Source organism: Strix uralensis, chromosome 15, assembly GCF_047716275.1.
Source record: "Strix uralensis isolate ZFMK-TIS-50842 chromosome 15, bStrUra1, whole genome shotgun sequence".
NCBI lineage: Eukaryota > Metazoa > Chordata > Aves > Strigiformes > Strigidae > Strix > Strix uralensis.
Genome location: NC_133986.1, coordinates 21,393,065 through 21,419,461, shown reverse-complemented (window position 1 = coordinate 21,419,461; position 26,397 = coordinate 21,393,065). Strand labels below are relative to the sequence as shown.

The window sequence follows — 26,397 nt, the reverse complement described above, 5'->3', positions numbered from 1 at the left end:
CAAGCCTGATCTTAATGAAGTCAGTGGCATCTGAGCTATTTTCAGCATATGCTATTTCCCTATGTGCATATTTTCTTTGTGACTGCCCAGAAATACTATGACCCAAGCCTGGGACGTCCCCTGAGCTCAAAGCAATGACAGGAATCCAGCATAGACAAACTCTTATCTGGAGCTGTGAGATAAACCAGGGTGCACACCCGACGACCTCAATGAAAACTTGCACATGTTCCATCACCAAGACGACCTCCAAACTCCTTTTGCTTACTTTCGAGCCTGTTTACTGATATCCTATAAACTTTACTAGAATAACGAACATTATCTTTAGGGAAACAGACTTTACAGTTGCATAAATAAAGAAGCCAATCCAAAACGGCAAGAGTATCTCCCCTAGGCAAGAGATGATTCTTCCCATAGCTACTCAGTTATATACACTTCCACACCATTGCTTTCAAGTCCCATTCTCACTATCCTAAGAAAAAACTAGACCAACCACCACATGGAATCACGTGCATATACAAAATATATATAGCTTCATCCAATTCTCAATTCTGTACACCTGCCTTCCTTTGAAGCAGCATCATAAAGAAAAAAGAGGCATGTATATGTTTTAAATAAAAGCTCAGAACTAAATCCCTTCCATACTGAAACATTCATGAACTATTTGATACATATTGAAGATAAACATGATCACGTCTGGACTGCAAAAACCACACTATAAGCAGAAAATGCACATTACATATTTTGTGGTAATTCTACTTATTAAAAAAAAAAAAGTCATGAGAAGCATTTTTTTCAGTTGTCTTTAAAATATTGGTGTTAAAAAGATTGAGTCTTTATCATTCTCATTCAAATTTTCCAAATCAAAAGATGCCACTGAAGTACTTCACTGGATTTTCGATTTTGTTACCAACTGGGATGATGAGTCAGTTCATCATTCAGGCTAGAATTTTCAAAGAAAGGTACAGGATTTAGCAACCAATCGCCTGGCAAGCGTTCAAAACCTTACAACTTCAAACTAACCGTTTTGATGATTAACGTTTTTCCCGATAGATAAGTAACAGTCACACAAAAAGTAAAACATACAGTATGGTTGCCGGTCCGGACTTAAGACCTGGATGTCCATCGGTGAGTACAGGGCAGACAGTATTTCTCTCCTTTTCTCTCCTGTCCTTTTGTTACAGGCATGAATGGAGCGTGTTTGCCAGTCCGTCCAATACAAAGTGTCACCAGACAAGGTCAGTGCAAAGGGATGAGTAAGACTACCTTCAACAACTTTTTGCCTGGATGGAAGAAAGAGCAAGGATTACAAATGTATTGCTTCCACTTGTTACCACTGGCTTTGTAAAAACTCATATAGGAATCATCTCCTTACAGCAAATTCACTGGACCTTCAAGAGATTCACCTGGTGCTAGAAGTGATAATCAGGCTGGAAAATGTAAAACAAGACTTTGCCCCTTCACAGCAGTAAGGACACAAATATACTAGGTTTCACAGCGACACAGGATCTGATTCAGCTCCACGCTGACCTCTGAAAGGCCACGCTGAAGTTCCTTAACAGGGCTGTTGAAATGCCCAAACAACTGCCTTTTGGAGGAAAGACAGGCATAAAGAGTGCTCCTCCAGTTAAAACATTACTTTTTTTTGTCCCCCTACACAATATATGACATCTTTGCACAGGAAAAGGAAGAAATGACCTTACAGCATCTTTAAATTACCCCTCTTAACTTGGTCAGCAGCAGAAACAAGTCTTTTTCAGATTACCTATTAAATGTAGAGCAAAGGTCAGTTATACTTTTCTAAGAGTAAATATTAATAATTAATTAATATAAATTAAACATTTCAGATATTTTTCAATGACCTCATTCAGCCACACTTCCCTTCTGCGGATGCACATATTTTCACATTGGTTATTAGCTGAACTGAAAGTCACAAAACACATGACATTTGCGAAATGTTTTCTAAATCCATGGGACCCTCAAATACATATTGCAATAACTTTGTGTAAGTTAGATTCAGTAGTTCTGGAGACATTTCCTAAGTCACTGAAAACATACTTGACAATTCCTCAGTCAAAACAATACGACCTCCGTTTTCACAAAACTCATGCATTCTATGCATGCACAAACACAAAGGCACACACACACCTTCCAAACCCGTGTTCTGACACAGCAAACCAGTATTCAAAGTTTTTCATCATACAACTCTGAGAAAGCTGAAGTCTCAGCATCATGCTGAAGGAAACTGAGGAACATATTTTTCTTACACCTCTATTCAGATCTGCATTTAAATTGTTTCCATTGAAGAGATTAAAGAAAAAACCAAAAAACAGCTAACGTTTGGCAGGGAAAGGATTCTGTTTCATAGGTACCATTTGCCAGGGAGAATATAAAAAGTACCCCCAAAATTCTTCATATCTATTCAGATACAGCAGCATAGGTACCATTTACCAGGGAGAATATAAAACGTATCCCTAAAACTCTTTGTTTCTATTTAGACACTGACAAGTTTAGAACAGACTGACACATGCAAACAAGTATTTGCATAGATATGTACAAAGCAGGTAATATGGAAAAAAGAAAACAAGATTTTTATTATTCTTTCTGTTCTAGAGATGAAAGTGAAACTGCTCTAAAATTTCTGTCCTTCAAATTATCACTACTTCTCTCACCATAAAACACGACAGAATAAATAGAAATACTGATTTCACTTTTTCTTTCCACTCTCACCTTTGCTGTTACACGTTTACTAGTAACAGCAGTGGCTGTATTCTAGTATCGTGGCAGCTGTTTTCTACTATATCTCGCCCCTATTTCCATCATTCTTAGATACCAAGTCTCACCTTCTCCTCTAATTACATTCCTTTGAACAGTTCCAGCCAACACCCCTGCAATCTGAAGCTTGCTAAGATGTAACAGGCAGATTGCTCTAGTAACATGAATCCACCATGCAGAATGCAAATTTCCTTTTTATTTGAATTCTGAAGTGATTCTGGGATGGGAGGAGGAGGAGCGTTTGAAACACCGTAAGATTTTTTCATTGACAAGTCTGGTGAAACTTATTTTGCTCTGTGACTAAGGAAGCAACCTCCAAGGCTATTATCTAGTTTGAATCATTATTGAAGTCTACCTTGACACCAGAACCTAAGAGTCCCAACTTCAGAGACTTCTGTTTCAACACTGATCAGCAGAAGGGAAAAAAGCATAAACAAAAGTTTCATTTTAAAATAGTTAAAATTAAGATCAATATTCATGGCATTTTATTAATATGCATAATGTTTTGACATAGCACTGAGGGATCTGGTGCAGTTGGGATCTGTCAGTGCTGGGTTAACGGTTGGACTGGATGATCTTCAAGGTCCCTTCCAACCGAGATGATTCTGTGATTCTGTTTTAAGAAAGAATCATCATATGGTAACAATCCAAACTACACACAGCTAAATGACATCAAGCTATGACACTGGGCACCACCTAAACGTCCACACGCAGTTAGACACAAGGCACTTCCAGAAAGCATCGCGCATAGGAATATCTTGACCTCAAGTATGCATTTACACCCTCCAGCAGTTAAGTAAAATATGTAAGAAGTGTACACCATAAGCTAACTTTTCTTTTTAAATGAAAAATACATTAATTTTTCCTAAAGTACTGTTTCATTTATGCTTCAATAGAAAACTGCTCGGAAGGTGGTGGACATGCACTAATCTATCACAAAATAATTTGGACAGATTGCTGGAATTACTGTATTCAAAGGCTTGCTCCCTTTCAGGAGCTACCTTAAAATGAGCAAAATAAATTTTACTTACCAATTACAACTTTAAAGTTTTTACACATACAAGCAAATAAAGTTTATACAATTTGTACGTGCATGGTAACTGCGGAATCAGCCTGAAAACCTTACCCTCTGCCACTCACCCCCAAATCAGAGAAACATATTCATGTTGTACTGCATGAACGTCTCTCAGATGTTGAATTTTGAGAGAGCATTTTCTTTCTATGAACCTGCACCCAGCCTTTGAGCTACCACGCCCTTCCATACAGGCCTTTCCCCTTGTCTATACTTCTGACTGTCAGTACCTGTCACTTGCTACAATGCCACCGTTATCTAGCTCTTATATAGTGCTCTCAAAGGAACTTAAGAGCATTTTATAAAGGATGTCAATATTGTTATTCCTCTTTTATGAGTGAGAAAGTCAGGCACAGAATGCACCTCGGTAAAAAAAATGGAAAACCACCACGAAAAATGCAGTGGCTTTTTTGGGGGAGGCGTATTATTCTATTACACAGATATGTGTAGAATAAAACTCCTCCAACTTTTTACCAAAGCAAAATGATTTCGTAACACAGACATTTAAAATGTTATGAAATAATGAAAATGAAAATGTCATTTTAAACTATTTGAAGACCAAAGCCAGACCAGAATGCAGAGACTTGCCTCCTCGACAGAACATTTCACTGGCAGATGACACTCACCCTTCAGGATCAACACAACCTGCCCGTTGAACACTGCAGAGAATTGAAGGTGCAATCTCAAAAATCTAGGCCTGCCCTGTCTGAAGGGTCACCTCTCTGTGTCTACAAAAGCCAAAACTCAACAGCACACTTGGACAGGAGCCACTAACCAAAACTTCCATTCTGTGATTTCTATTAAGCTTTAGAAAAATCTGCTTCCTGCTTGCTTGCAGCCTGAAATGCTGAAGTTTGTTAATTTATAGGCATGCCACAAAGGACATCTTTGGATGGGGCCAAGGACAAGTGTGTCTTAATACGTATTTCCTGTTGAAAAAAAATACAGTGACAATACTGTAAAATTCTAGTCACTAGTTAAATGTTAGATTGCCTCGGGCCAAGGATAAGCATCTCCAAATATTTTTCAAGACAAGCATGAGCCTAAAAATACAAAATCCTGCTGTAGAAGAAGGCTATAAATAGTCTATAGTGAAACACTGATACAAATAGTCTTACTTTTAAAACCAGTTTTATAGGATGTGAGGCTACTTTGCAAGGCTATTAGCAATTGCATTTAAAAAGAATAAGGTATTGGCATTATTCTGGATTACTGAAAAAAAAAGCCTCAGTTCAAAATGAATGCCGGAGATGAGAAATAACTTACACCATACTAATGACTAAAGGAAACTTACCTAAAGGAACCATCCAGATTTGCCCTATGAATGAAACTCAGTTTTGCATCAGCCCAGTAAAGTTTCTGCTCATCGAGATCTATCGTGAGTCCATTTGGCCAATAAATATCTGAATCGACAATTATTTTTCGTGTGCTGCTGTCCATTCCCGCCCGTTCTATTCTGGGTGTTTCACCCCAGTCAGTCCAATACATGTATCTGAAAAACAAAGCAGAGATGCACACAAATTAAATCACAATACACGCTGATGAGCTTTAGGAACAGAAGGGATCGCAGCTCTCTGCAAAGCCCGTAAGTGTATATACATAGAGAGGTGTATACACACGAATGTGTATCCCCAAAACTTTATCATTAACTTATTAACATACTTACCAACGTAAATCAAACCACAGTTCCAGAGGGTGCAAAAAAAGTCCTTCATGAGAGCATCTCTCACAAGCATTGCATCTGCGTAATCTATTACCATTCTCTTTCAATGTTGGGCAGCACCCAATTGCCATAAGCATTTACAACTGAGTATCATCCTTGCGTGGCCAGTTATTACAAGTTAATATCCTAAATCACATTCTGAAGCAACTAAGCACCTATCCAAGCAGGCAATGACCATAGCTGAGCTTCCTTTTGCAAGTCTGTACGCAGAAAAGAATACAAAATCAAGCGCCCTGAAATTAATTTCTGTCGATAAATAAATCGTCAATCTGTGCATACTTAGAATGACATTAGATTAAATTTTTGGGTGCTTTTTTCCCCTTCCCATCCATGCCCCAGTTTCCCTGTCACTCTACTTATGGGCAATTTAAGTAGCCTGAATAGAGAGGTTAACAGCACTTATCAATTGGAAAGGACCAGACCAAAACATGGAAAATTGTTTAGTCTGGAGAAGAGGAGGCTGACGGGAGACCTCATGGCCCTCTACAACTCCCTGAAAGGAGGGTGCAGAGAGGGGGCATGAGTCTCTTGAGCCAAGGAACCAGCGCCAGGACAAGAGGGAATGGCCTCAAGCTGCGCCGGGGCAGGGTCAGACTGGCTCTTAGGAAGGATTTCTTTGCAGAAGGGGCTGTTGGGCGTTGGAATGGGCTGCCCAGGGCAGGGGGGGAGTCCCCATCCCTGGAGGGGTTGAAGAGTCGGGTTGACCCAGCGCTGAGGGATCTGGTGGAGTTGGGAACGGTCAATGTTGGGTTGATGGTTGGACTGGAGGATCTTCAAGGTCTTTTCCAACCTAGACAATTCTGTGATTCTGTGAAAAGATGCTTCTGTAAACTGCAGTAGCTCTGTAGCTGCTTCACACGCAGCTGAGGCCATCGTTTCAGCCAAGGAGGAGCAGGCAGCTGCACAGTTATCGCCAGCACATGTCCCTCACAGCTCAGGCTTAAAATGCTCTCATCAGCATGTACAGCTGTACCTCCCGTTCCAGCACAGTCACAGCACCTATTTAGACCATTCTGGTCATAGCAGCATACATAATCATTAACATGTTTATCCCACTGAAGAGGGGAATACAGATAAAAATATAGACAGACAGACAGATAGAAATGACTCACTTGTATCACAATACACATACACTTGAGTGTGGGAGGGTAAAACAAGGAGTTTTCTAGTTGAAATGGTAAAGCTTCCATGCAGGTGAGTCCTCAGGCTTCTGAGACAGCTCACCTCAGAGTGGCTGCAGAGGACTCGTGTCCCCAGCTGCCTCCCCCAAAACCTCCTGGCTCCAAGCAGTCAGGACAGACTGACTGCTCCTGAAGAAGCAGCAGCAGTAACTGAGCTGCCCCAGTTCACAGGACAACCTATGAATGTAAATTGTCACTCATTTTGGTTTTCCTTAACAAGTCAGGCTATAATTTGTGGCAGCTCAAACTGTGTGGGGAAGCAGCTATTGACAAACAACAGAAGCCAGAGAAAAGCAGACATAAAAGAAACTGTCTGTGCACCCAGCTGGTGAATCAGACTGTAAAACTGATCCGGCCAAAGACTCATTTTTGGTCAGGTCAAATCAGTTCTCTGATCCGGCTCACCTGCACTAGGCTTGAAGTATTCAGACACCTTGAGCCATCTCTACAGGAATGAAGATGGACAAAAGATGGACTGTTGAATTAAGAAAAACCTGGCTGTTAAAGGTGACTTTGGGCTATATCATATGGCTATGACAGTTCCACACTTACTCATATATTGAAATGTATAAATACAGACTAAAAAGGAGCTTAGATCAAAATCAAAAATCCCGTGACAGTTATTTAAAAGCACAAAGGAGACAAACTAGCTACGTCCAATTAAACCTTAAAATCAGGTTAAAATAAAAAGGATGAGAATATATCCCCAAAATTACACTTGAGCAAAATTCCTCTCCTGAAGCCTCCCATTAACGTTGCAGCCTGCCCTGAAGCTCAATGCATTCAGATGAAGGGGAAAAAAAAAAAAAAACAAAAAAAAACAGGTCTGTAAGCCAAAAGGCCCTCATGGCTTTTCTGAGATATTAAAGGAGTTCCAGCTCAAGAGCCTCTCTCCCCACAAAAACCTGTTGCCTAATTTCATAGGTGATGGCCACATAGAGACTGCTGGACAGAAGTATACTTTCAACTTCACACATTAATTTGCCACATCCCTACATTTTAGATCATCAACAGGCACAGACTGAGCTTGCTCAAGCCTAATCAATGCCTGTGTCACTCAAAGGTCTACAACTACCCAGTATTAGCAAAGGAACTGCACCACAAAGGAGGGTGAAGATGCATTTAGCCAACATGTAGAACAATCTGAATGCAGGCAGCATTCTTTCAAAGCACTTCTCTCACAGTTGGACTTTTTTAACACAACACATAAAAGATTATTACTATCCTGTCACCATGACGTCCTGATTGCAGGGTGCCTCTGCAACCCTTTAAGTATCATAAAGCTGATCTTCCTGGTGAACTTTACAGAACATATTAAGTCTCTGCAGTCAGCAAGCACCTACTAAAGTAATGGTTTCATTCCCCCCGCGTGCTACAAAGCACCCCCGTGGTCCATCGCAGCAAAGCATGCCAAGCAATGGAATGGCAAAAGCAGGTCTTGTCTCCGTTTAACCTCCTCCCCTTTTCCAACAGGTTTCCACCTTTTTGGCAGGCAGTCGGTAGTGAATTGCCATGAATTATAGGAAATCAGCTCTGGTTTGGGGATCTTGTAACACATCAAGACCCTGAACTGAGAGTCTGAGTATCAGCTTTTCCTGCAGCAGGAGTGGGAGGCTCTGGTCTATCTCAGCCTGTTTAAAGCCATGCCACTGCCAAATGGAGCAGTTCCTTCCCTGGCTCCTACCCTGGGTGCTGACATTAGCACCCTACAAGAAAATAAAAAAAACCTTTCAGTTACCTTAGCAAATGATCAGTCTGACCAACGGTCCCACAGCAGTGGAGCTTAAACAGAAGGAACAAATAAAGGCAGCAGCCATGCAGCTGAAGTCACCTATGAAACTGCCCCAGAGAAAGAGGCATTACTCTCCAACTTCCCCTAGATCCATCAGTCACAAATTAGTGCCCTGGACTCCACGATTAGCTAGGGCAGTCCTCTTCATCCCTTTTCTCCCACCATAATATCTAGGCAGTTTTGTCATTTTTTGGTCAACACAAGGCACGACACAGCATTAGATATCAAACTTTAATAGGCCACAAAATGTCATGTTTTAAATGCATGGCTGTAGGGGATTTTAAAGAATGCACAAAGTCTTTTACCCTCCTCTATTTTGAGTGAAAAAGCTAGTTCAAACCAAATTAGATAGAGTGTCCTGACTGAGACACCCTACACTGAGATTCAGCTGAAGACAGAAATTTTTGGGGCATGTCATAAATCCTACAGAAAAAAAAAAAAAAGCACAGTTATTATGGAAAGAATGACACAAGCTTAGCTGAAGCAGCACTGCAAACTTAACTGGAACACTAACACCAGAAGATAAAAATTTGGGAGGGGCGGGAGGGCGAAGAAGCTTCCTTCATGTGATTAGTTATCAAGAGAAAGCCAAAGGCTTTATACCTACCCCTGAAAGAACCCACGGATCTCTTTAAGAAAATCACTCTTCTATCAAAACTACTAAAATCTGCTTGCCCCAGCCAGGGCCATACAGGAAAAACAGTGGAGAAATTAAGTATTTTAGTAATGTCCAGTAGTAGCCATCATGTCTTACACTTTGCATCTTCCAAATGCCCCAGGACACAGGATCAATTCTTACACAAACAGCAGATATTTTTGGTTGGGGCTTTATGGGGGACGGGGAGAACATGGCAAAAAGCTCAAAGTGGCTTCTCAGAGAAAAAAAACAGTCTGTGCACCGTAACAGTTTATATGTGAGGAACTGATTTACATCAACCTGATTTAAAATAACTTTAATTAATAGAGTTTAAACCTGTTAAGATTACCTAATTCAGGAGCATGGAGTGGTAAGTGACCCATTATTTCTCCAGGAAAAAAAAAAGCTTTAATTTTTTTTTTAAACCTGCTCAGTAGTCCACATTTCTTACTGACCTCAACAAAAAAACAAGCACTTTGAAACAGTCTGGACATCATCAATGCTTCTGGGACAGCTGACAGTTCAGGACTGATTTTTTTGTTTTTCAAATATAACCTTTTTTGCTGGTGTCCGGTACATTAACAATCCCTATCATTTTCATTTCACTATAAAATTGGATATTTAGCCCAGGTAAGGTTTCAGGTAAATTCAGGTAAATTCAGGTAATCCCAGTCCAGCACTACCTGTGCTACTGAACGCTCCCTGTTTTGGAAGCCTGTTGAAAAGATACACACTGAATAATAATGAAGAGCCTAAAGCATGTTTTGGGTAGTTTCTTTGTCTGGTTGATTTTGCTGCTGGTGGTGGTGTTTTTAAATGTAAATTACACAATTTTAAAAATCCCTGGGCCAGGGCATACCATAACAACTGTAAGGAGCTAAAAATATCAAAACCAGTACTTGGTATCTTACTAGACATTAGATCGATCACGTTTTTAGGACTGAGATTTAGCATCCCAGGAGTTTTGTATCCCACCTGGCTTGCAACAGGTCAATAAAAGTGTAACAGCACTGAGGCTATTAAAGAAAATGAAAACATCAATTTCTAAAGAGCTAATAAAAAAAAAAAAAAAAGCGAGAAAAATTCACTGCTAAGCAGCTACCACAAAATCAGTACTCTCAAAAAACCCCAACCAAACAGGACTAGAGAAGCACTGAACAAAAAGAGGCCCTGGGGCAAACTCTTAGGTTACTTTACTGAGTTCTTCAGAGATGCTCAGTGTCTTCTCCCTTACTGGGTTTTAACCTTCAGCTCCAGACTTTCAAGGCAAAAACGAAGCGGTGGCAGGGGGAAGAAGAGATTAACATCTCATAATAATTTCTCAACAACTGCACCAATTCTGTCCCTAAACTGAATTGCACGTTGCTACACCAAGGAAACCAGCAGGAACAAAACAGAGCAAAAGCCAGAGCTTCCTCAGGGAGAAGACATAAACGTGTACTTCTTCCTGAACACACAACCACTAACAACAGTCCATCCAGTCCATCATCCAGAAGTACCAGACTCAGAACTTGCTCTATCAGTAAGCACAGTAGTTGCAAGCTTCCCTACCAAGCTTTCTGGTCAGAAGGCAATTACAGAAATGCAGTTCAACTGCAGTCAGCAAGTCACTGGGTTTTGGCACATACTTAATTACCACATTGAATGAAAGCTTAAATAGTGCCTCAGTACCACCAGAAGAATGGGGCTGAAAGACACCTTGCAAAAATAAACAAATTTTAAAGTCGGTAAACTGCACCGCAGTGGTCTCTTCTATTTTTTTTGCCCACTCAACTGATTTTAAAATTCCAGGTGCAGAAGCAAAAACAGGATGAAGACCATATTTCCCCTCAGTTTTAAAGCTGCAGGTCATTTCTTATTTCCTGGTGCTTCATCTCTTGTCATCATTTTTGCAGAGATTAGAAATCGTGGCCATGCCCTCAAAGAGCAGCCGATCAGCCATCTGAGCTGGAAGGTATCACGGACATAATAAAAAGCAGCCAACAATGCCCAAACACTTTTTCCACCTCCCGAATATGCAGTACCGTTGCCAAACCTTACATAACCTGCTTACACAAAAGGGGCCAGTTGTACAGATGATGTAAATCAGCACAAACTTCTCCAATTTCAACAATGTTCTTGAACTTATACAAGCCCAGGGCACGAAACAGGAGTTTACAGGAAATTGCTATGAAGTTTAGATTCCTGCACATTTAAAACTTACTTTTCCCATCCCACCTTTAAAGTTACAAAAACTCAACTGCAAAACTAAATAGCACCAAGTGTTTACAGAAGGGAAAAGAATGGCTTGCATAGGATTAAGTTGCAAATTACTTACTCAAATTACCTTTTTTTTTCCCCCCCGCCCCGAGCACTGAACTTTGAGACCTGGATGTTCCTGACAAAAAACATTACATCAAATCCAAAAATATGCCACAGCAGGTACCCATCACATCTAATCACACCATATTCAAAGACATGTATTTAAAGCAAAGCAAACAAAACCTCTGAGAACCACCTACTGTTTTCCTACATCTTTTATTCTGACAGGTTTATTCTTTTTAAAATATATACTTTATATATATATATACCCACATATAGACAGTATACTATTTGGCAACTGAGAGCAAAGAGGAAAAACATAATCACCTGTCAATTGATGGATGCTCAAGTATTATTGCAATGAAGTAGTTGCAAGGAAAGAGCGCATCTTTCCCTGCTCACCCAAATGGAAGGGAGTAAGACACCCTAGTGATTTCTCAAAGGTAAACAAGCACACACTCAATACAGCTTCAGTAGCCTGTTAAAAAGTCAGGTTACATGACCCCATGAAGCTGAAGAATCCTCAGAGAGAGGGACTCAAGAAGATTTCCAAACACACTAAAGCTGGAGAAGGAGGGCAGCAGTAAGGAGACACACGCAACACTACTCAGGGGGGTTAGGAAGATAATTTTCAACCTGGAAAGCAGTTTTACTGCAAGTACTGCTGATATCCTGAGAAAAAGAAACTGCACTGGTAGGATTTCCTGCGGGGGTGTGGGGGGAGGAGTTGCACATGCTTTGTGTGTTATGCACTTTCCCCTCTAAAGGAATGTCCAGCACATTCGTAAGCAAAAACTCCCCAGAAAACAGAAGAACAACTATAAGAAGACAGAATAAGCCCTCATAACTGCTCCTCAATCACTAGATAAGGTACAAAAGACAACGCAGTATAACTTTTTCTTCCCAGACATTTCTGAGGAGATATGAAGAAATATTATCTATAAAGAAATTATTCCATATTGAAAGCACTTCACAAGCAACTCAGCATTATGCCACCTCTATAGCGTGGTCAGGGACGTGCAGAAAACAAAGCAGGGAAAGGACCTTACGAGGTCATGAGCCCTGCACCAAAAACGCTGCTTTTTCACAGAACCATTGAATATCTGAGATCGGAAGGGACCTCTGGAGATTGTCTACTACAACCCCACCACTCAAAGCAGGGTCAACCAGAGTAGGTTACCCAGGATCTCGTCCGCTCAGGTTCTGAGTATCTCTAAGGTTGGAGAGTCCACAAACTCAATGGACAACCTATTCCAGCGATTCATCACCCTCTCAGTAAAGAAGTATTTTCTTTCATTTAATTGGGACTTCCTCTACTTCAGTTTGTGCCTGCTGCCTCTAGTCCTTTCACTGGATACCACTGAAAAGAATCTGGTTCCATTGTCTTTACTCCTCCACATCACATATGTATCCACAGTGGTAAGGTCCCCTGAGCCTCCTCTTTTCCAGGGTAAACAGTCCCAACTCAATCAGCCCTGCCTTCCACGGTGGATGCTCCAATCCTTTAATCATCTTTGTGGCCCTCTGTTAGGCTCACACCAGCATGTCCACATCCCTCGTGTGCTGAGGAACCCAGAACTGAGCACAGGACTCCAGGAACCCAGAACTGAGCACAGGACTCCAGGAACCCAGAACTGAGCACAGGACTCCAGGGGTGGCCTCACCAGCACTGACCAGAGGGGAAGGCTCAGCTCCCTCCATCTGCTGGCAGCACTCCTTCTAACAAAGCCCAGGATGCTGCTGACTTTCTTTGCAGCAAGGGCATATTGCTGGCCCATATTCAGTTCATTGACCCCAGGTCCTCTTCTTCTTTCAAAAAATATGATTTATTTTAGGACAGGGAAAAAATAGTCCCAATCTCACTACATTCAATCCATTTTAAGACACACTGCAGCAACTCAAAAGTCAGGGGATCTTCCTATCAAATGGTGCGGAATAAGTTGTTGAAGTCTCTCGCTCCATCCATTTGTGAGATACCTGCCACCCTCTGCTGTTTACACGTAGACCCACTCATGACTTAACCTCTGACTACTAACTGTACCTAAAGTTAAGCTTAGATTTCTTCCTCTCTCCTTAAGGAACACTGGATTAAAGCGGGTCAGGACAGTCCAAGAAATTATGTCTACACGTTGTACTGACTTAACAGAGGACAGGCGTCCAGCAAACATATTGAACAGTATCAATTGTGCAAGTAAGGTGTTGGTTGCTCTCTTACCTACAGATCTCACAGCTGCCCTTAAACATTTTGCTCAAGCCAATGCATTTTATCTACTTCAGTGTGCTGGTGCAGTTTAACTCAATGTTTGGGAAAACAGTACACTCAGACGACAGCCAATAATTTGTCAAGGCATGTAATCTAAGCATGTTCATCTGCATGCTTGTAATTTTAAACACAATTTAACAAACAAAACATTCAACAGATTATGTGGAAAATTGCTTACTTCAGCTTATGCTAGTGCTTACTTTTACATGAAAAAATTAGAACCGTGTTTTGATTTAAAACCAAAGCCACCCATTCATGACAAACGGAATGGTGCCAGCCCACCCAAACCAACACATCGTATATGCCATGATTTCCACGCTGCCTCTGTGCAGCTATAACCTGCACCCATCAAGTCCTCTAATCAAAGAGAATCCCAGCTTCCACCATCTCTTTGTCCCAGAGCCAAAGCTACAAGACCAGAGCTACGTTCCTGACTTCACATGAGAAAGCAATGCAACGCACACTGGCACTGAGGCAACCAAAGCCATCCTGTTGCTCCTTCTGTCCCCTGAAGAAATGGTGCAGAAATTAAAAAGATTAAGAATACCATGATTCCCAAACTACTTAAGAAGACTAAATGTGTACAGAGCAAAGAAGCTTCAGCCTCCAGGACTCAGGATATGAAGAATTACAGAACTTGTAGCAAAAAAAGGAGTGCTAACAGGGAAGGGAGTTCAATGGGGTTATTAACAAAGTCTACACATTTCCACCTCTTCCCCATGCAATTACAGCTGGGGGGAAAAAAAGCAAATCACTTTTTTCTGCTACCTCTAAACAGGCAGCTCTGCTCTCAGATGAAGCAAATGGTCTTTGAACAACTTATGCCCTTTAGTTATATCTATGAGCAGGAAAAGGGAGAAGTAAGCAAAAGAGACCAATGAAACATTTATGGAAAGGCTGTCACCATCAAGGGCATCCATCTGAAAATTAGAGTAAATAACACTTCCCACAAGAACTTCCAAGTTTCTCATGCATCAGGCTATTTGCAGCTATTTAGACACGCAACATGTCAAAAGCTTTCCAACTCCCAGAAATTACAGCCATACCAAGATACTGGATATGACTCGTAACCAATTTTATGGTTGAGTACTTCTCTTACATTCTAAGAAAACAACTGTGCTACTCACATATTCCTCCTCATTACAGCGTTTCAAATAATTAACCAAAAGCTTCAAAATAATTTTATACTTGAAATTCATTACTAAACAGAGACACACAGGATATAAACTGATCTCTAGCTTTCAAGGCAGCAATACTCATGTTTCACTCAAAACCAGGGCATCTTCTGCATTTTAACTGAGTAGCCATGAGTGAAAGTAAGAGTTGCTAAAAAGCATAATCTGCCCGTATCATGTTTGATGCTTTTCTTCTCCAGTATTTACAACAGTCGCAAGTTTTTATTCAGTGCTCCCCCTCCTCTCAACTACTCCAAAGGAGTTAAAATCAGATGATACCCTGTTAAAAACATGTCACCATTCACTGTCATTTAAATCAAAATATTCAAAGCCTCAGGCTACTGCAGTTCATACAGCTCAGGCTTCAGCAGACAGATCCCAATGATTTCAATACAGAAAGCCAACATGCTTAACCTTAAGGACACAACATACTGTTGTGTGAGACCAAGGTCCTGGTGAACCAGCAGTAAACAGCACTGCAGTTTTATTTAAGTGCTGCTATAAACACAGTTGTGAGTTATGTAAGAACAGCTATAGGCCTGGTTCATGGTTTTGCTGTGACACTGAGGAACACTGGATTACCAGCTAGGCACATCTGAGGCTTTTAATTTTAGATTCTGAACTGAGCGCTTTCTACTCTTGATATCTGTCCCTTCTAAATCCATCTCTGAATATACCACCTGTCATATTTGGCTATCCAATCCTTTCCTTCCTGCAGTGCCAAATACGCCTTAGATCAATGACAATCATTGCTTGCAGATTTTGGCTAATTTGCCATAAGCAACCTGCAGCGATGGTTAGGCTGGGCTATGGCACACACTGCCCTAACGCTGTTCAGAACCTGACTAGACTTGTTTTAACTAATGGCCATTCTGCAGAAAGTCAAAACCGACTAATAGTTTCATCCTTCGTACTCAATAAATTTTTTTTATTGCTGTTTTCTAAATTGCATCTTATTTCCTTCCCCCAAAGCCTCTGCTATTCCAAAAGGGGAAGACTGCTCCATAAACAAAGTTGCCTTTGCGCTAATCTGCTGCCACTGCTCAACAGACCCACACGATGCCACGAAAGACATTTTAAGAAGTAAAACGAGGAAGGAAATGTAGGACGAGGTTTGCAGCTTTCCTTCAGCCAGTCAAACCAATTCAAGGGCCCTTGCTCTCCTCCTCCACTAACATCATTTCTACAGACCTCGCCGAAGCTAGCATGCCAGCCCAGGCATGGCAAATTCAACCACCCCAGTGACTACACCAAGGGAAGACTGCTGTTATAAACACACACACAAAAACCCCACAAGACAGCATGGTTTTTTTGGAGGCAATCAATTTTTATTTGTCTTTAAAATAACTGTTTCACCAATGTCTTGATTGGGCTTCAGCAAACAGAGGGGGAAGAACCATCTCAAGCAGTACCGTCTGCTGAATAAGCCAAACCATCGAAAATACAGCCTGAGCTTGAACAGTAAGCTTGCTCCACAAGATACTGCAGCAGCCATCACACAACCAGGAACAAGTACAGTATTTATATTAACCAAAGTAGATGTTTTTTCTAATACTTTGTAGGCTTTAATAATGTGAGCTAATTACTTCATTAAGCACTTAGCAGTGAAAATCAGGTATGAGGATTCAGTTTCTCAGAATCAGAGCCCTGTGTTACAGCTTGAAGGTAGTGAGCCTTGAGATTTAGAGGTCCTAGAATTAACGACCCTTACCCAACACACATTCTAGGCTGTTCAGATCTAAGACCTTCCCTACAGGACTGAGAATTAACTCATCTGTTTTGGCTATGCACTCACACATTCTTTTGAAAATTTCTTTTCAGGCAACTGAAGTTTGCTTGCCTCAACACACAATAAGAACTTGCTTCTGAAATGCATTCCTGCTTCTTCACAAAATATTCAGGTTCTTTTCACTGCGTTGCATAGAATTTGAGCTATCTCTTTAGTTGGGCTTGAGTAAAATCTTTACATACACTAACTTACATTTCTTTAGAAGTTGGTGTCCTGAAAACTCAGAAATACTTACACAAAAGCTGCAAGACCAACACTACTGAATCCCCCATCAGCAGTCCACCTAGCAAGAATGTATACAAATGCTAATGCTCTCCAAAACTGTGCCAAGAAGTTTAGCCTGATCTCTTCCATTAGGTAAACTCAGCTTCACATAACCTGCATCAGGTCTGTGATCTGGATGTTCAGAACAAAATGTCACTGAATTTGCAGAAAAGTGTCTTGTACTCTCCTCTGCCTGCTTAGCTTATCCTTAACTTCAGGTAAGCAGAATAATTGGTTTATCACATATTCTGTTTCCTTTGATTCCTAAAATATATAGTGGATCCAGTAAAAAAGCCTTAAGGTGTATAGGAAAGAATGCCATGTTACGTACTAAGCAGCTGCCTGTTAATTATGATACTGTCTCAAAACATCAGAAAATCCTGTAAAATTAATTATTTTCACTAGCTCTGGGAAGAGTAGAGACCCACAGATGATCTGCAAGAAAGAAATTTTAGAAATGCTCTGAATGATTGCTGGGGGAGATGACAAGGGCATCTCTCTTTTGAGTTACAACCTTCACATAAGCTATGCCTTTATAGAAGGAAGGTAGGTTGAGTGTGGAAATGATGAAGCTCTCTTTAAAAATGTCATTATGCCAAAAACATCCAACTTACTATTTAGCAAGCCTGCTGAAACATCCAAAAAAAATCATACCTCTGAATGTCAGATGGAAATCACAGAAAAATAGGCTTTGAAAAGAATCTCTAGATGTCAACTAGTGCATCTCCCATGCCCTAAGGCTTGGTCATTACATCTACAACATTCCCGAGGATGATCACTGCACATTCAGTACATTCTCCTCTATTCTCCCCAACTAGTCTATGTCTTGAAGAACTGCACTCAGAATGGAATAAAAGATATTTATTAGGCAAATGCCACACTAGGCATAACATCCCACTGCGAACACCACAACACGAAATGAAGTCTGCCATCCACCTCTGCAGACCGGCCTTACTAAAGACAAGAGAAGAGAAGGTGTCACCAATCTGCACAAGGACATGATCTTTTGTCAACAGAAGGAAATTAGATTTGTTGGATACAGAGCATTCTTGACAATACCATGTTTGGGTACTACTAGTATCAGCTAAGCATTTACAAACTGCTTATGTGACCCATTTTTCTTCTGGAAACTGGAGTTGACAGGCCTATATCTAATGAAGTTTTCTTCCTCATTTTCTAAGCTTCCACCCACTTCTCAAGAAGAAACTGCTAAAAGGCCAAAATCACATTTATGGAAATTCTTCCAGACTGAAAGCAAATGTCTAGCAACTTTAAGACTTAAAACCAGTTTTAAGAATTCTAGTCTAAATTTCATCAGATTTCATGATCCAGAAAAAACCCCACAAACTTACTCAAGTGCAATCTGATTTAATTTTAGCACAAATTCTTACTCTTCTGTCAGTTGTAATAACTGCATCTGCCACCCGATCAGAAAAACTTATAAACAAAAATACATACGAAAAGGTACTAAATGGTTCTTTTTTCCTACTGTCATCCACCTTCCTTCCCCAGAAAATATCAGGAAACAAGGAACAACTGGTTCTAGAGAAGCTCAAACTCAGAGCCTGCTGTGTGCATAAATCAAATGTAATGATCCCTACTGCACAGATGCACCTATGAAATACTTCAGAACTACCATGTGAAATGAAGTGGTCATAAAAGCAAATTAAATCATAGAATTAAATCACAGACTGGCTTGGGTTGGAAGGGACCTTAAAGACCACCCAGTTCCAAGCCCCCTCCAAGCCATGGGCAGGGACACCTTCAACTAGCCCAGGTTGCCCAAAGCCCCGTCCAACCTGGCCTTGAACCCTTCCAGGGAGGGGGCAGCCACAGCTTCTCTGGGCAACCTGTGCCAGGGCCTCACCACCCTCACAGTTAAGAGCTTCTTCCTTACATTTAACTTAAATCTACTCTCTTCCAGTTTAAAGCCATTACCCCTTGTCCTATCACTACATGCCCTTGTAAAAAGTCCATCTCCTTGTGAATGTTTTATTCACATTTGAATGTTTTATTTATTCCACAAATGTACATGATGTATGATTTTTCAGTTTATTAAGTTTACTATATTAGAGAGTTATTTGGGCAAACATGCATTTAATTCAATAGGACCCTTGTGCAATACTGGATTTTGTCACTTCTACCCAGAGCAGCTCTATGGAGGCTGATTTTAATTGACCACAGTAGGGATGAACCGGTTAATTACAAAGGATACATGTATCTTCATAATGCATTTTCACAGACCATTTATTTATGTTGCTTCGTTGCACTGGATTAATACACTAGTCAAACAGGCTAACAACTAGAAATGTCTGCCACAAGTTAAAACCAATAGAGCTGCTTCATGTAAAGCTGCTGCTCCCAATGGGAAAAAAACTCAACCTGTAGGCTGAAGTTCAGGACAGCAGCACTGGCAACCCAAGGAATTGATCTGAGCAAGAGCCAGAAGAACTGTCAGTCTCTTGTCATCTCAAGCAATTTTGTTGATCAATACCAGAAAGTCGCAGGGTGACCAGCTCACATACAGACATCTACATTTTTGGCAAATGAATCTTGTTCCTTCTAACAGCCCATTCCACAGTAACTGTTCACACTTGCACACTTTCCCTGGAGCAGTAAATGCAAGATACACAGAAGTCAAGAAGTCCTCCAGGAAGGAAAGAACAAGCTACCACAGACATACAGAAAAGCAAAAACCAGGTAAGATACCTAACACACCAAAATGGTGTCTTCTGTTGTTACACTTGCTAGATTTTGTGTTTAAGAAATGCTGCACATCTGTTCTGCAGAGTATTGCTGCAAAGAACTGCCTTTCAAAGTCACGCAAAATAAACTATGCCTGCATCTCTCCTTCTTCCAAGGATTAGATTTGCAGAAGCACTGCAACTTCACCATCACCACTGATAATTTTAAAAAAGCTCTCCTTTGACCTGTAGCAACAATACTTTCTCACCCAGTTGTTCTAATCCAGTTTTCATTACAAATTATAATTTTGCATTTTGGGTATTATAGGAGCGATATACTACCAGATATCCCCAGTTAATCCTTTCAGTTTTTCAAACCTGGAGAGTCAAAAAGCACACAATACGGCATGGAATGTATTGCCACAACCAATATTTAAGCTACCTTAAAGAAAATAGTCAAAAGGCAAGGAACTGCATCCACTTACAAGATGTCAACCTCACACTGGTATTTCATGGAAAGCACCATTTCACTGTCTCTGACCTACATCATTATAAAATACTCAATTTAACATCATATTCCCTCTTTAAATTATACTACTGAACTCTGGATCTAAAGTTAGTTTTCAGCATTAGTTAATTCTGTATAGATTACTTGTTGTCAGGATACACACAGGATTCCTGCTAATTTATTTAAAATACTTCCATACAGCAATTTGCTATGGGAAGAATTCCTCTCACCTACAGGTATCTGTGGTGAAGTCAGGATTAAGAAGACAAGGTCCCCCTTGGAAAAGGCCTTTGGTCCCACAAAGTCCCTCTGGTTTCCCTTTCACTGATTATGGTTGTACCTTTCCACCAGTTATCTTACAGGCAGATCCAGCACGTGATGTGTCAACAAAACCAAGGATTTTGTTTCTTTGGGTACACAAAGTTTCATTTAGTACTTGTACATCCTTTACGTATTAATCATAAATGTACCCATAACTATTCACATTCATCTGGGAAGCCTTACGCAAGAACCCTGCAAAAGCAACCTGACCAACTTGCAGTCTGTAGTGCAGCAGTTGCTGACATGGCAATCTTAAATTGCCCGCTGTTGATTAGTTTCAATTTTCACTTCTTACACACCTGAAGCAGGTAGTTTCTCAAGAGACTGCCGTCTCCCGGTGCAGAATAAACCACAAACTACTTTATATTTGTGGTTTATCCTAAGCCCTTGACTTGGAATTAACTAAACTCAGCAACCCTTTGCAAAGAGGCCAGACTCAGTGAAAACGTCAGTTGACACCAGATTTTCTTACAGATGAGAAACCTACTTACACATACTATGCAGAAGAACCTTTAGGAGGTTGCAGAGAACTGAGGATGAGTCTCTTTAACCAAGTAATGAGTGATAGGACAAGAGGGAATGGCCTCAAGCTGCGCCAGGGCAGGGTCAGACTGGCTCTCAGGAAGTATTTCTTTGCAGAAGGGGTTGTTGGGTGTTGGAATGGGCTGCCCAGGGCAGGGGGGGAGTCCCCATCCCTGGAGGGGTTGAAGAGTCGGGTTGACCCAGCGCTGAGGGATCTGGTGTAGCTGAGAACTGTCAATGTTAGGCTAATGGTCGGACTGGATGATCTTCAAGGTCTTTCCAACCTAGACGATTCTGTGATTCTGTGAATAGGAAGATAAAGTGATCCCCGAGAAAGAGCGGTGAAAACGGCAGCAGATGAGCAGCAAACCACCTCACTCGTGTGGATTTGTGCACACAAGAGAAGTGCACCTCACCTCCCCTTATCACGAGGGCCCATCCAGCACAGCAGATGATCAGTCATCACTGCAATGAATACAGGGCCCAAACTGCACAACATCAGTACTGTTTGTGCACAGAGACAGCAAACACCAAATGTGAAATGGTGGGGAGTACTGAAGAGGGACGGAGGAACCACACAGAGATACAAATATTTTCCAGAGCACTAGAAGGGACACATCCAGCCTGCTCCCTTATTACTTCCTAACCTGCTCACCTTAAAGCACTGAGAGTCCCCGGGTTTACCTGGATTCTTTTACTTGCCAGCGCAAACATGATTATTCAACATGACCGCTCAAAAATATCCTGGTTTTGTTTAGCAGAGCATAGCAAGTGAGAATTCCTGTTTCAACTCGTGCCGATTTACACACCTTGCTGTCTAGATACATTAAACAGACATCACATATCAAATGAAAGCTAACTTACCAGGCAAGATAACTGAGAAAAGTGCAACGGAATAAGTTAGGCAATCATACTGGTTGAATATTTGGCTTGGCACCTAAGAACAGCTGCATTTTTCTTTTTGGCTCTATGTCTGGGCTGTCATTTCTTGCCACAAAATATTTAAGCTCAAACATATGTTCTGCTACGGATCTTGAGAAAAATACCTTGGGAAAATGTAAACTGAAACAAAAGGCTATGTTTCTTTTTCAGAACTAGAAACTTAATATAAATCACCACTGTACCCATTTAAGCATTTAAGTCAAATTAATATTTACCCATGAGCAGGATCCAAAGCTATTGCCCTGGGCTGATCAAGGTCTTGCCAGAAGAGGACTTTTCTAGATGTTCCATTGAGATTAGCTACTTCTATCCTATTGGTTTCTGAATCCGTCCAGTAAAGTTTTTTCCCAATCCAATCACATGCCAGGCCATCCGGGGAAACCAGACCAGAAATGATGACATTCTGCACCACATTCCCAGTTTGGTTAATGTAAGTTTGCTTGATGGCTTCTTCACTCACATCTGTCCAGAAAACGATGCCTTGCGAATACTGGAAGTCAACCGCAGCAGCATCCTCTAAACCACTGACCACCACAGTGGACTCCAGCTTCGTGCCTCCAGCATCCACGAGTCGAACATCCCGCCGGTTGGCAAAAAGCAGAAAGGGAGATGCTACAGAAGAAAAACAAGAACATGTTAGTATTATTGGCATCTACAGATGTTAAAGCACTGAGTATGAATATGGCAGAGGAGGACTTCTTTTCCCAGATCAGTGAGGCAGGCAGTACAGCAGAAGGAACATGGAAGTTTCACATGAGAGAGAAATATGCAAGCTACCCCAAAACCTCTTCCTTCCACATGTCAGACAAAGGAGTAAAAGACAGAGGGAAGAGCAGGCCCAATTCTGTATCTATGGGATATGGATGGCATCTTCAACACTGTTAAAGAGTTCAAACTGACGCCCTTCAACAATACCTTCTGTCAATCCATAAACCCAGGTTTAGAATAAATTAAGTCTTCATGGTTTAAAAGCTTGATTCACCCAGTTTAAGTAGTAACAACACACAGAAGGGAAGTACTGATGCCTTTCAGTAGCAGGCTGGAAGCTAACAGTACTAGATACAATACACTGGAACGCTCCTACCAAGCGCCCTCCTAGATGGCAAAGACTATGACAGAGGTTCAGAGCTACTGTCTTCTCCCCTCCACCAGAACGAGACTGAAATTCAAAGAAGTTTGAAGGAAGATGATGATGTGGGGACTGCTGTTAGTTGGAAGAGGCAGCAAGAGCAAAAGGACAAAGGTTCTTGCTATTTGAAGCTCTAGGTGGGTGATGAAAGCTGAAGTCCTAGTACTGAATGACAGGGAACAGGCTTTGAGAAGGGAGCTAACTTATGACTGATGCAAAAGGGATAGGAAGCTTAAAGACATGTCGAAAAGACAGCCATAGAGATATTCCAGCAGTACCCACACAAGTTCTAGATCTCATGTGCAAGGTTCAGTTGGACAATGACGTGACCTCAGTGTATGATGCTGGCATTCACAGACAGAAAGGAAGGAGGTGGGGGGAGAGACTCATGAGAAGCAAGGAAATTCACCTCGCTGAGTTGAATCTGACAGTGAGACATACAGAAGCAGTAGCAACACTGGCAGAGATTTTAGAGATTTTAGCATAGACAAGATGACACTTGTCACACCACGTGTCACACCATATCTCATCTGCCACTATACTCAACGAGAGAGATAACTCTGTGCTTGCAATTGAGGCTGTCCCTCCACATTCAGAGGGAGAGAAAGGTGTGAAGGTCTGAGTCCTACACAAAAACTCTATCAGAGGGAAATTGTAAAGATCCTCTGAAGGACCCACTATGGGGGAAGGAGGCATGATTCAAACAGAGACAAAGGCATGATTTGGCCCAACTGCTTCTTCCAGAAGAGGACATTAAGTAGACATACTGAAGTATGTTCCTTCCCAATCATACCAGACAGACCGATGGCCAAGTTAGCCACTTCTCTCGTAAAAGCACAGGCTTGCTTCTTCATCCAGCAGTAAACAAGAAAAATAGTTATGTGCAGATATGGCTGGGAAGGCAGCAGCCAACTACAATGATGCCACCATACTGGCCACAGCTGTGAGCACTTCTGGCAGCTAAGAAGAACACCAGTAATTCAGCAAAAGCCACAAGATGCTGGAAGTAACGGAGCTCCCTCGGCTACTCCTCTGATTGCCAAAGTCGGGTATGGACCTTATGTCATCAAACGAAGAGCTATTTTCATTTGCCCCTACTGTTTGTCACCTTGAACCCCAGTACCCTTCCCACTCCTCCTCCCAGTTCTTCTAACTCAAGCAGCAGCTGCTGGAGTTCTACACCAGTCAACAGCTGACTCCTACCTTCACATACAATCATTTCATTTGATGCTGCTGCTTCCAATGTGCACCCAGCAGAGGTCCAAACACTTGGCACTCAACTCAAGGGACAACACACAGAACAGAGCAGCATATGTTATTTCATCTTCTATGGCTTCAAGCCTGTGATATAAATACCTTTAGTTTCAAATTCATGTTACTGTATATAATGTATGAGAGTTCGCTCTTGATACTGTCTTTCAGATTCAATTCCCTCTGCACTTTCAAAAGAAGACAGTTTATAGGAGGTTTGAGTTGCAGATCTGCTTTTCTGGCAGCCCTGCCACATGTCGTTGCCTTTTTTGTGAACTGGCTCCAGCTGCATGCTCGCTGCAGAGTGTGTGCCACTGCATGGGCCAAAGCGAAGCACATCGCTGACAACAGCTTAGGTATTTATGTGCAGGCCAAGGTCCTCAGAATCTAAAACTCAGCTTCAAATAAACTTAAAAACATGCATAAAAACTTAGCCTTTTTATTATTATTCTCATGGCCTTTTTTTTTCTCCAAGTCAGGAAAGAGATGGCTTTATTTTTCTTTTGGGAGTAAGTCTATCCTGATGAAAGAAAGAAGGAAAATTTAAATCAGCTGGTGGTTTTAGTGAGGATCTTGGACAGCAATGACACAGACAACTGTTATCATAAATGTTTCACTGAAAATGTAATATCTTTGTTTTCTACACTATTTAACTCAAGAAAGTTTATACAGCTTGAGGATAATTATTTGTTAAGAAATGAAGTCTCAGTATCACTCGTATCTCATTTCCTAACTTGCCAAGTCCTCCTCTCATCTTTAAAAACACTAGGAATAGTATCATGAAAGCCCAACAGGTTAGTTATTGAAAACAAGAAAAAATGTCTAGAATGCAAAGTGCTTGTTTTCTTCTCTGCAACTCATTGGTTCCCCATAACCATGTCTATTTTAAGTGGCACTGTACCAAACCATCTGAACACTTGGAAAGTTTGATGTGAGCAGGCTCTGTTTAAGTCACAAGTTCTCTGGGGCAGAGAACTTCTCAAGTTATGCACATTGCCTCACAAATCAGCCCCATATCCAACCAAAGATCAAAGCCATAAAAAGTCTACATACAAATTTTAAAAAAACATTGTCCCAAAAATGTGTTTTGAGGAATATGACAGATTTTCATCTAGGCATTTCCATGCTGAAGCCATTATTAATTCTACTACAAAGGGAAAAGGAACCTGAAATATCAAGTCCCATCAACAGCAGAGGAACTCAATAGCTTCTTCACCAAAGATCAGACATGAACAATGTCTAATCCAATCAGTATCAATATTATCCCAGCTCCCCATCCCTTTAAAAAGATTTCTTCCCCACTGATGCACACAGTAGGGCAACAGCATACCAACAACACATTAACCACTGTGTTCTCTGTCACTTCTGTGCTTCAGAGTCATCCTGATTGAAGTGTAGCCCCATTGTGTTGGCTGTGAACACCCAGCAGGGAAATCACACTGCCCTGCTTGCAATTGTTAAAGTTTTACTGTGTTTATACACTGATGTAAACTGATTGTTTATTGAAAATGGCCAGAGATTACCCCTTTTAAGAACAAAGGAGTATTCCATTTCATTTGGAAAAAATAAGAGATAAGGCAGAACTTTGATTTTTGAAAATCATATTTACTTCTCTGCTCCTCCCCACCAGCCTATTTTCTTCAGTCCAAATTTTATAAAAAATGGTTGCAGAGTCCTTTTAGAGCATTACTGGTATGAAGGAAAAAAAAAAAAAAAAGGGAAAACAAACCAAAAACCACTGATCAAAACAAGTAACTGCTTCTTGCCTGGAATGCTGCTGAAGAAACACAGGCTCTTCCAACTTTAATGCAAAAGGCAGAACAGCAATTAAATGCTCTGTTTCCATGGCCTTGCATTTATCACATCAGGTCAGAATGTGATGGCTCACTAGCAGGCAAAGCTCTAGTAACTCTGCAGCTTTGACTAAGTACAACTTCTAAGATGTCCCAAGAAAAGTTCACAGAACTTTTCAAATTTCCGACTTTCCCAGTTAGTAAGCAGTAAACCTGAAAGAGGCAACCAAGCAAGCAGATGCCTTTCTAGAAGGATAGATACATAGCATATAGTTTCA

The 26,397-nt window shown here is 41.1% G+C and overlaps 1 protein-coding gene across 3 annotated transcripts in view; it reads right to left on the bottom strand.

Annotated features, from left to right (window-relative positions):
- The window catches only part of LRP5 (LDL receptor related protein 5), a 167,138-nt gene that overhangs the window by 109,995 nt on the left and 30,746 nt on the right, over positions 1-26,397 (bottom strand). For all 3 annotated transcript variants that reach the window (XM_074884798.1, XM_074884799.1, XM_074884800.1), the window contains exons 2-4: positions 22,162-22,558; positions 5,139-5,336; positions 1,084-1,280 (exon numbers count right to left, since the gene is read on the bottom strand). In XM_074884798.1, coding sequence (XP_074740899.1) covers positions 1,084-1,280; positions 5,139-5,336; positions 22,162-22,558 — 792 coding nt within the window. The remainder of the gene's footprint in view (positions 1-1,083; positions 1,281-5,138; positions 5,337-22,161; positions 22,559-26,397) is intronic.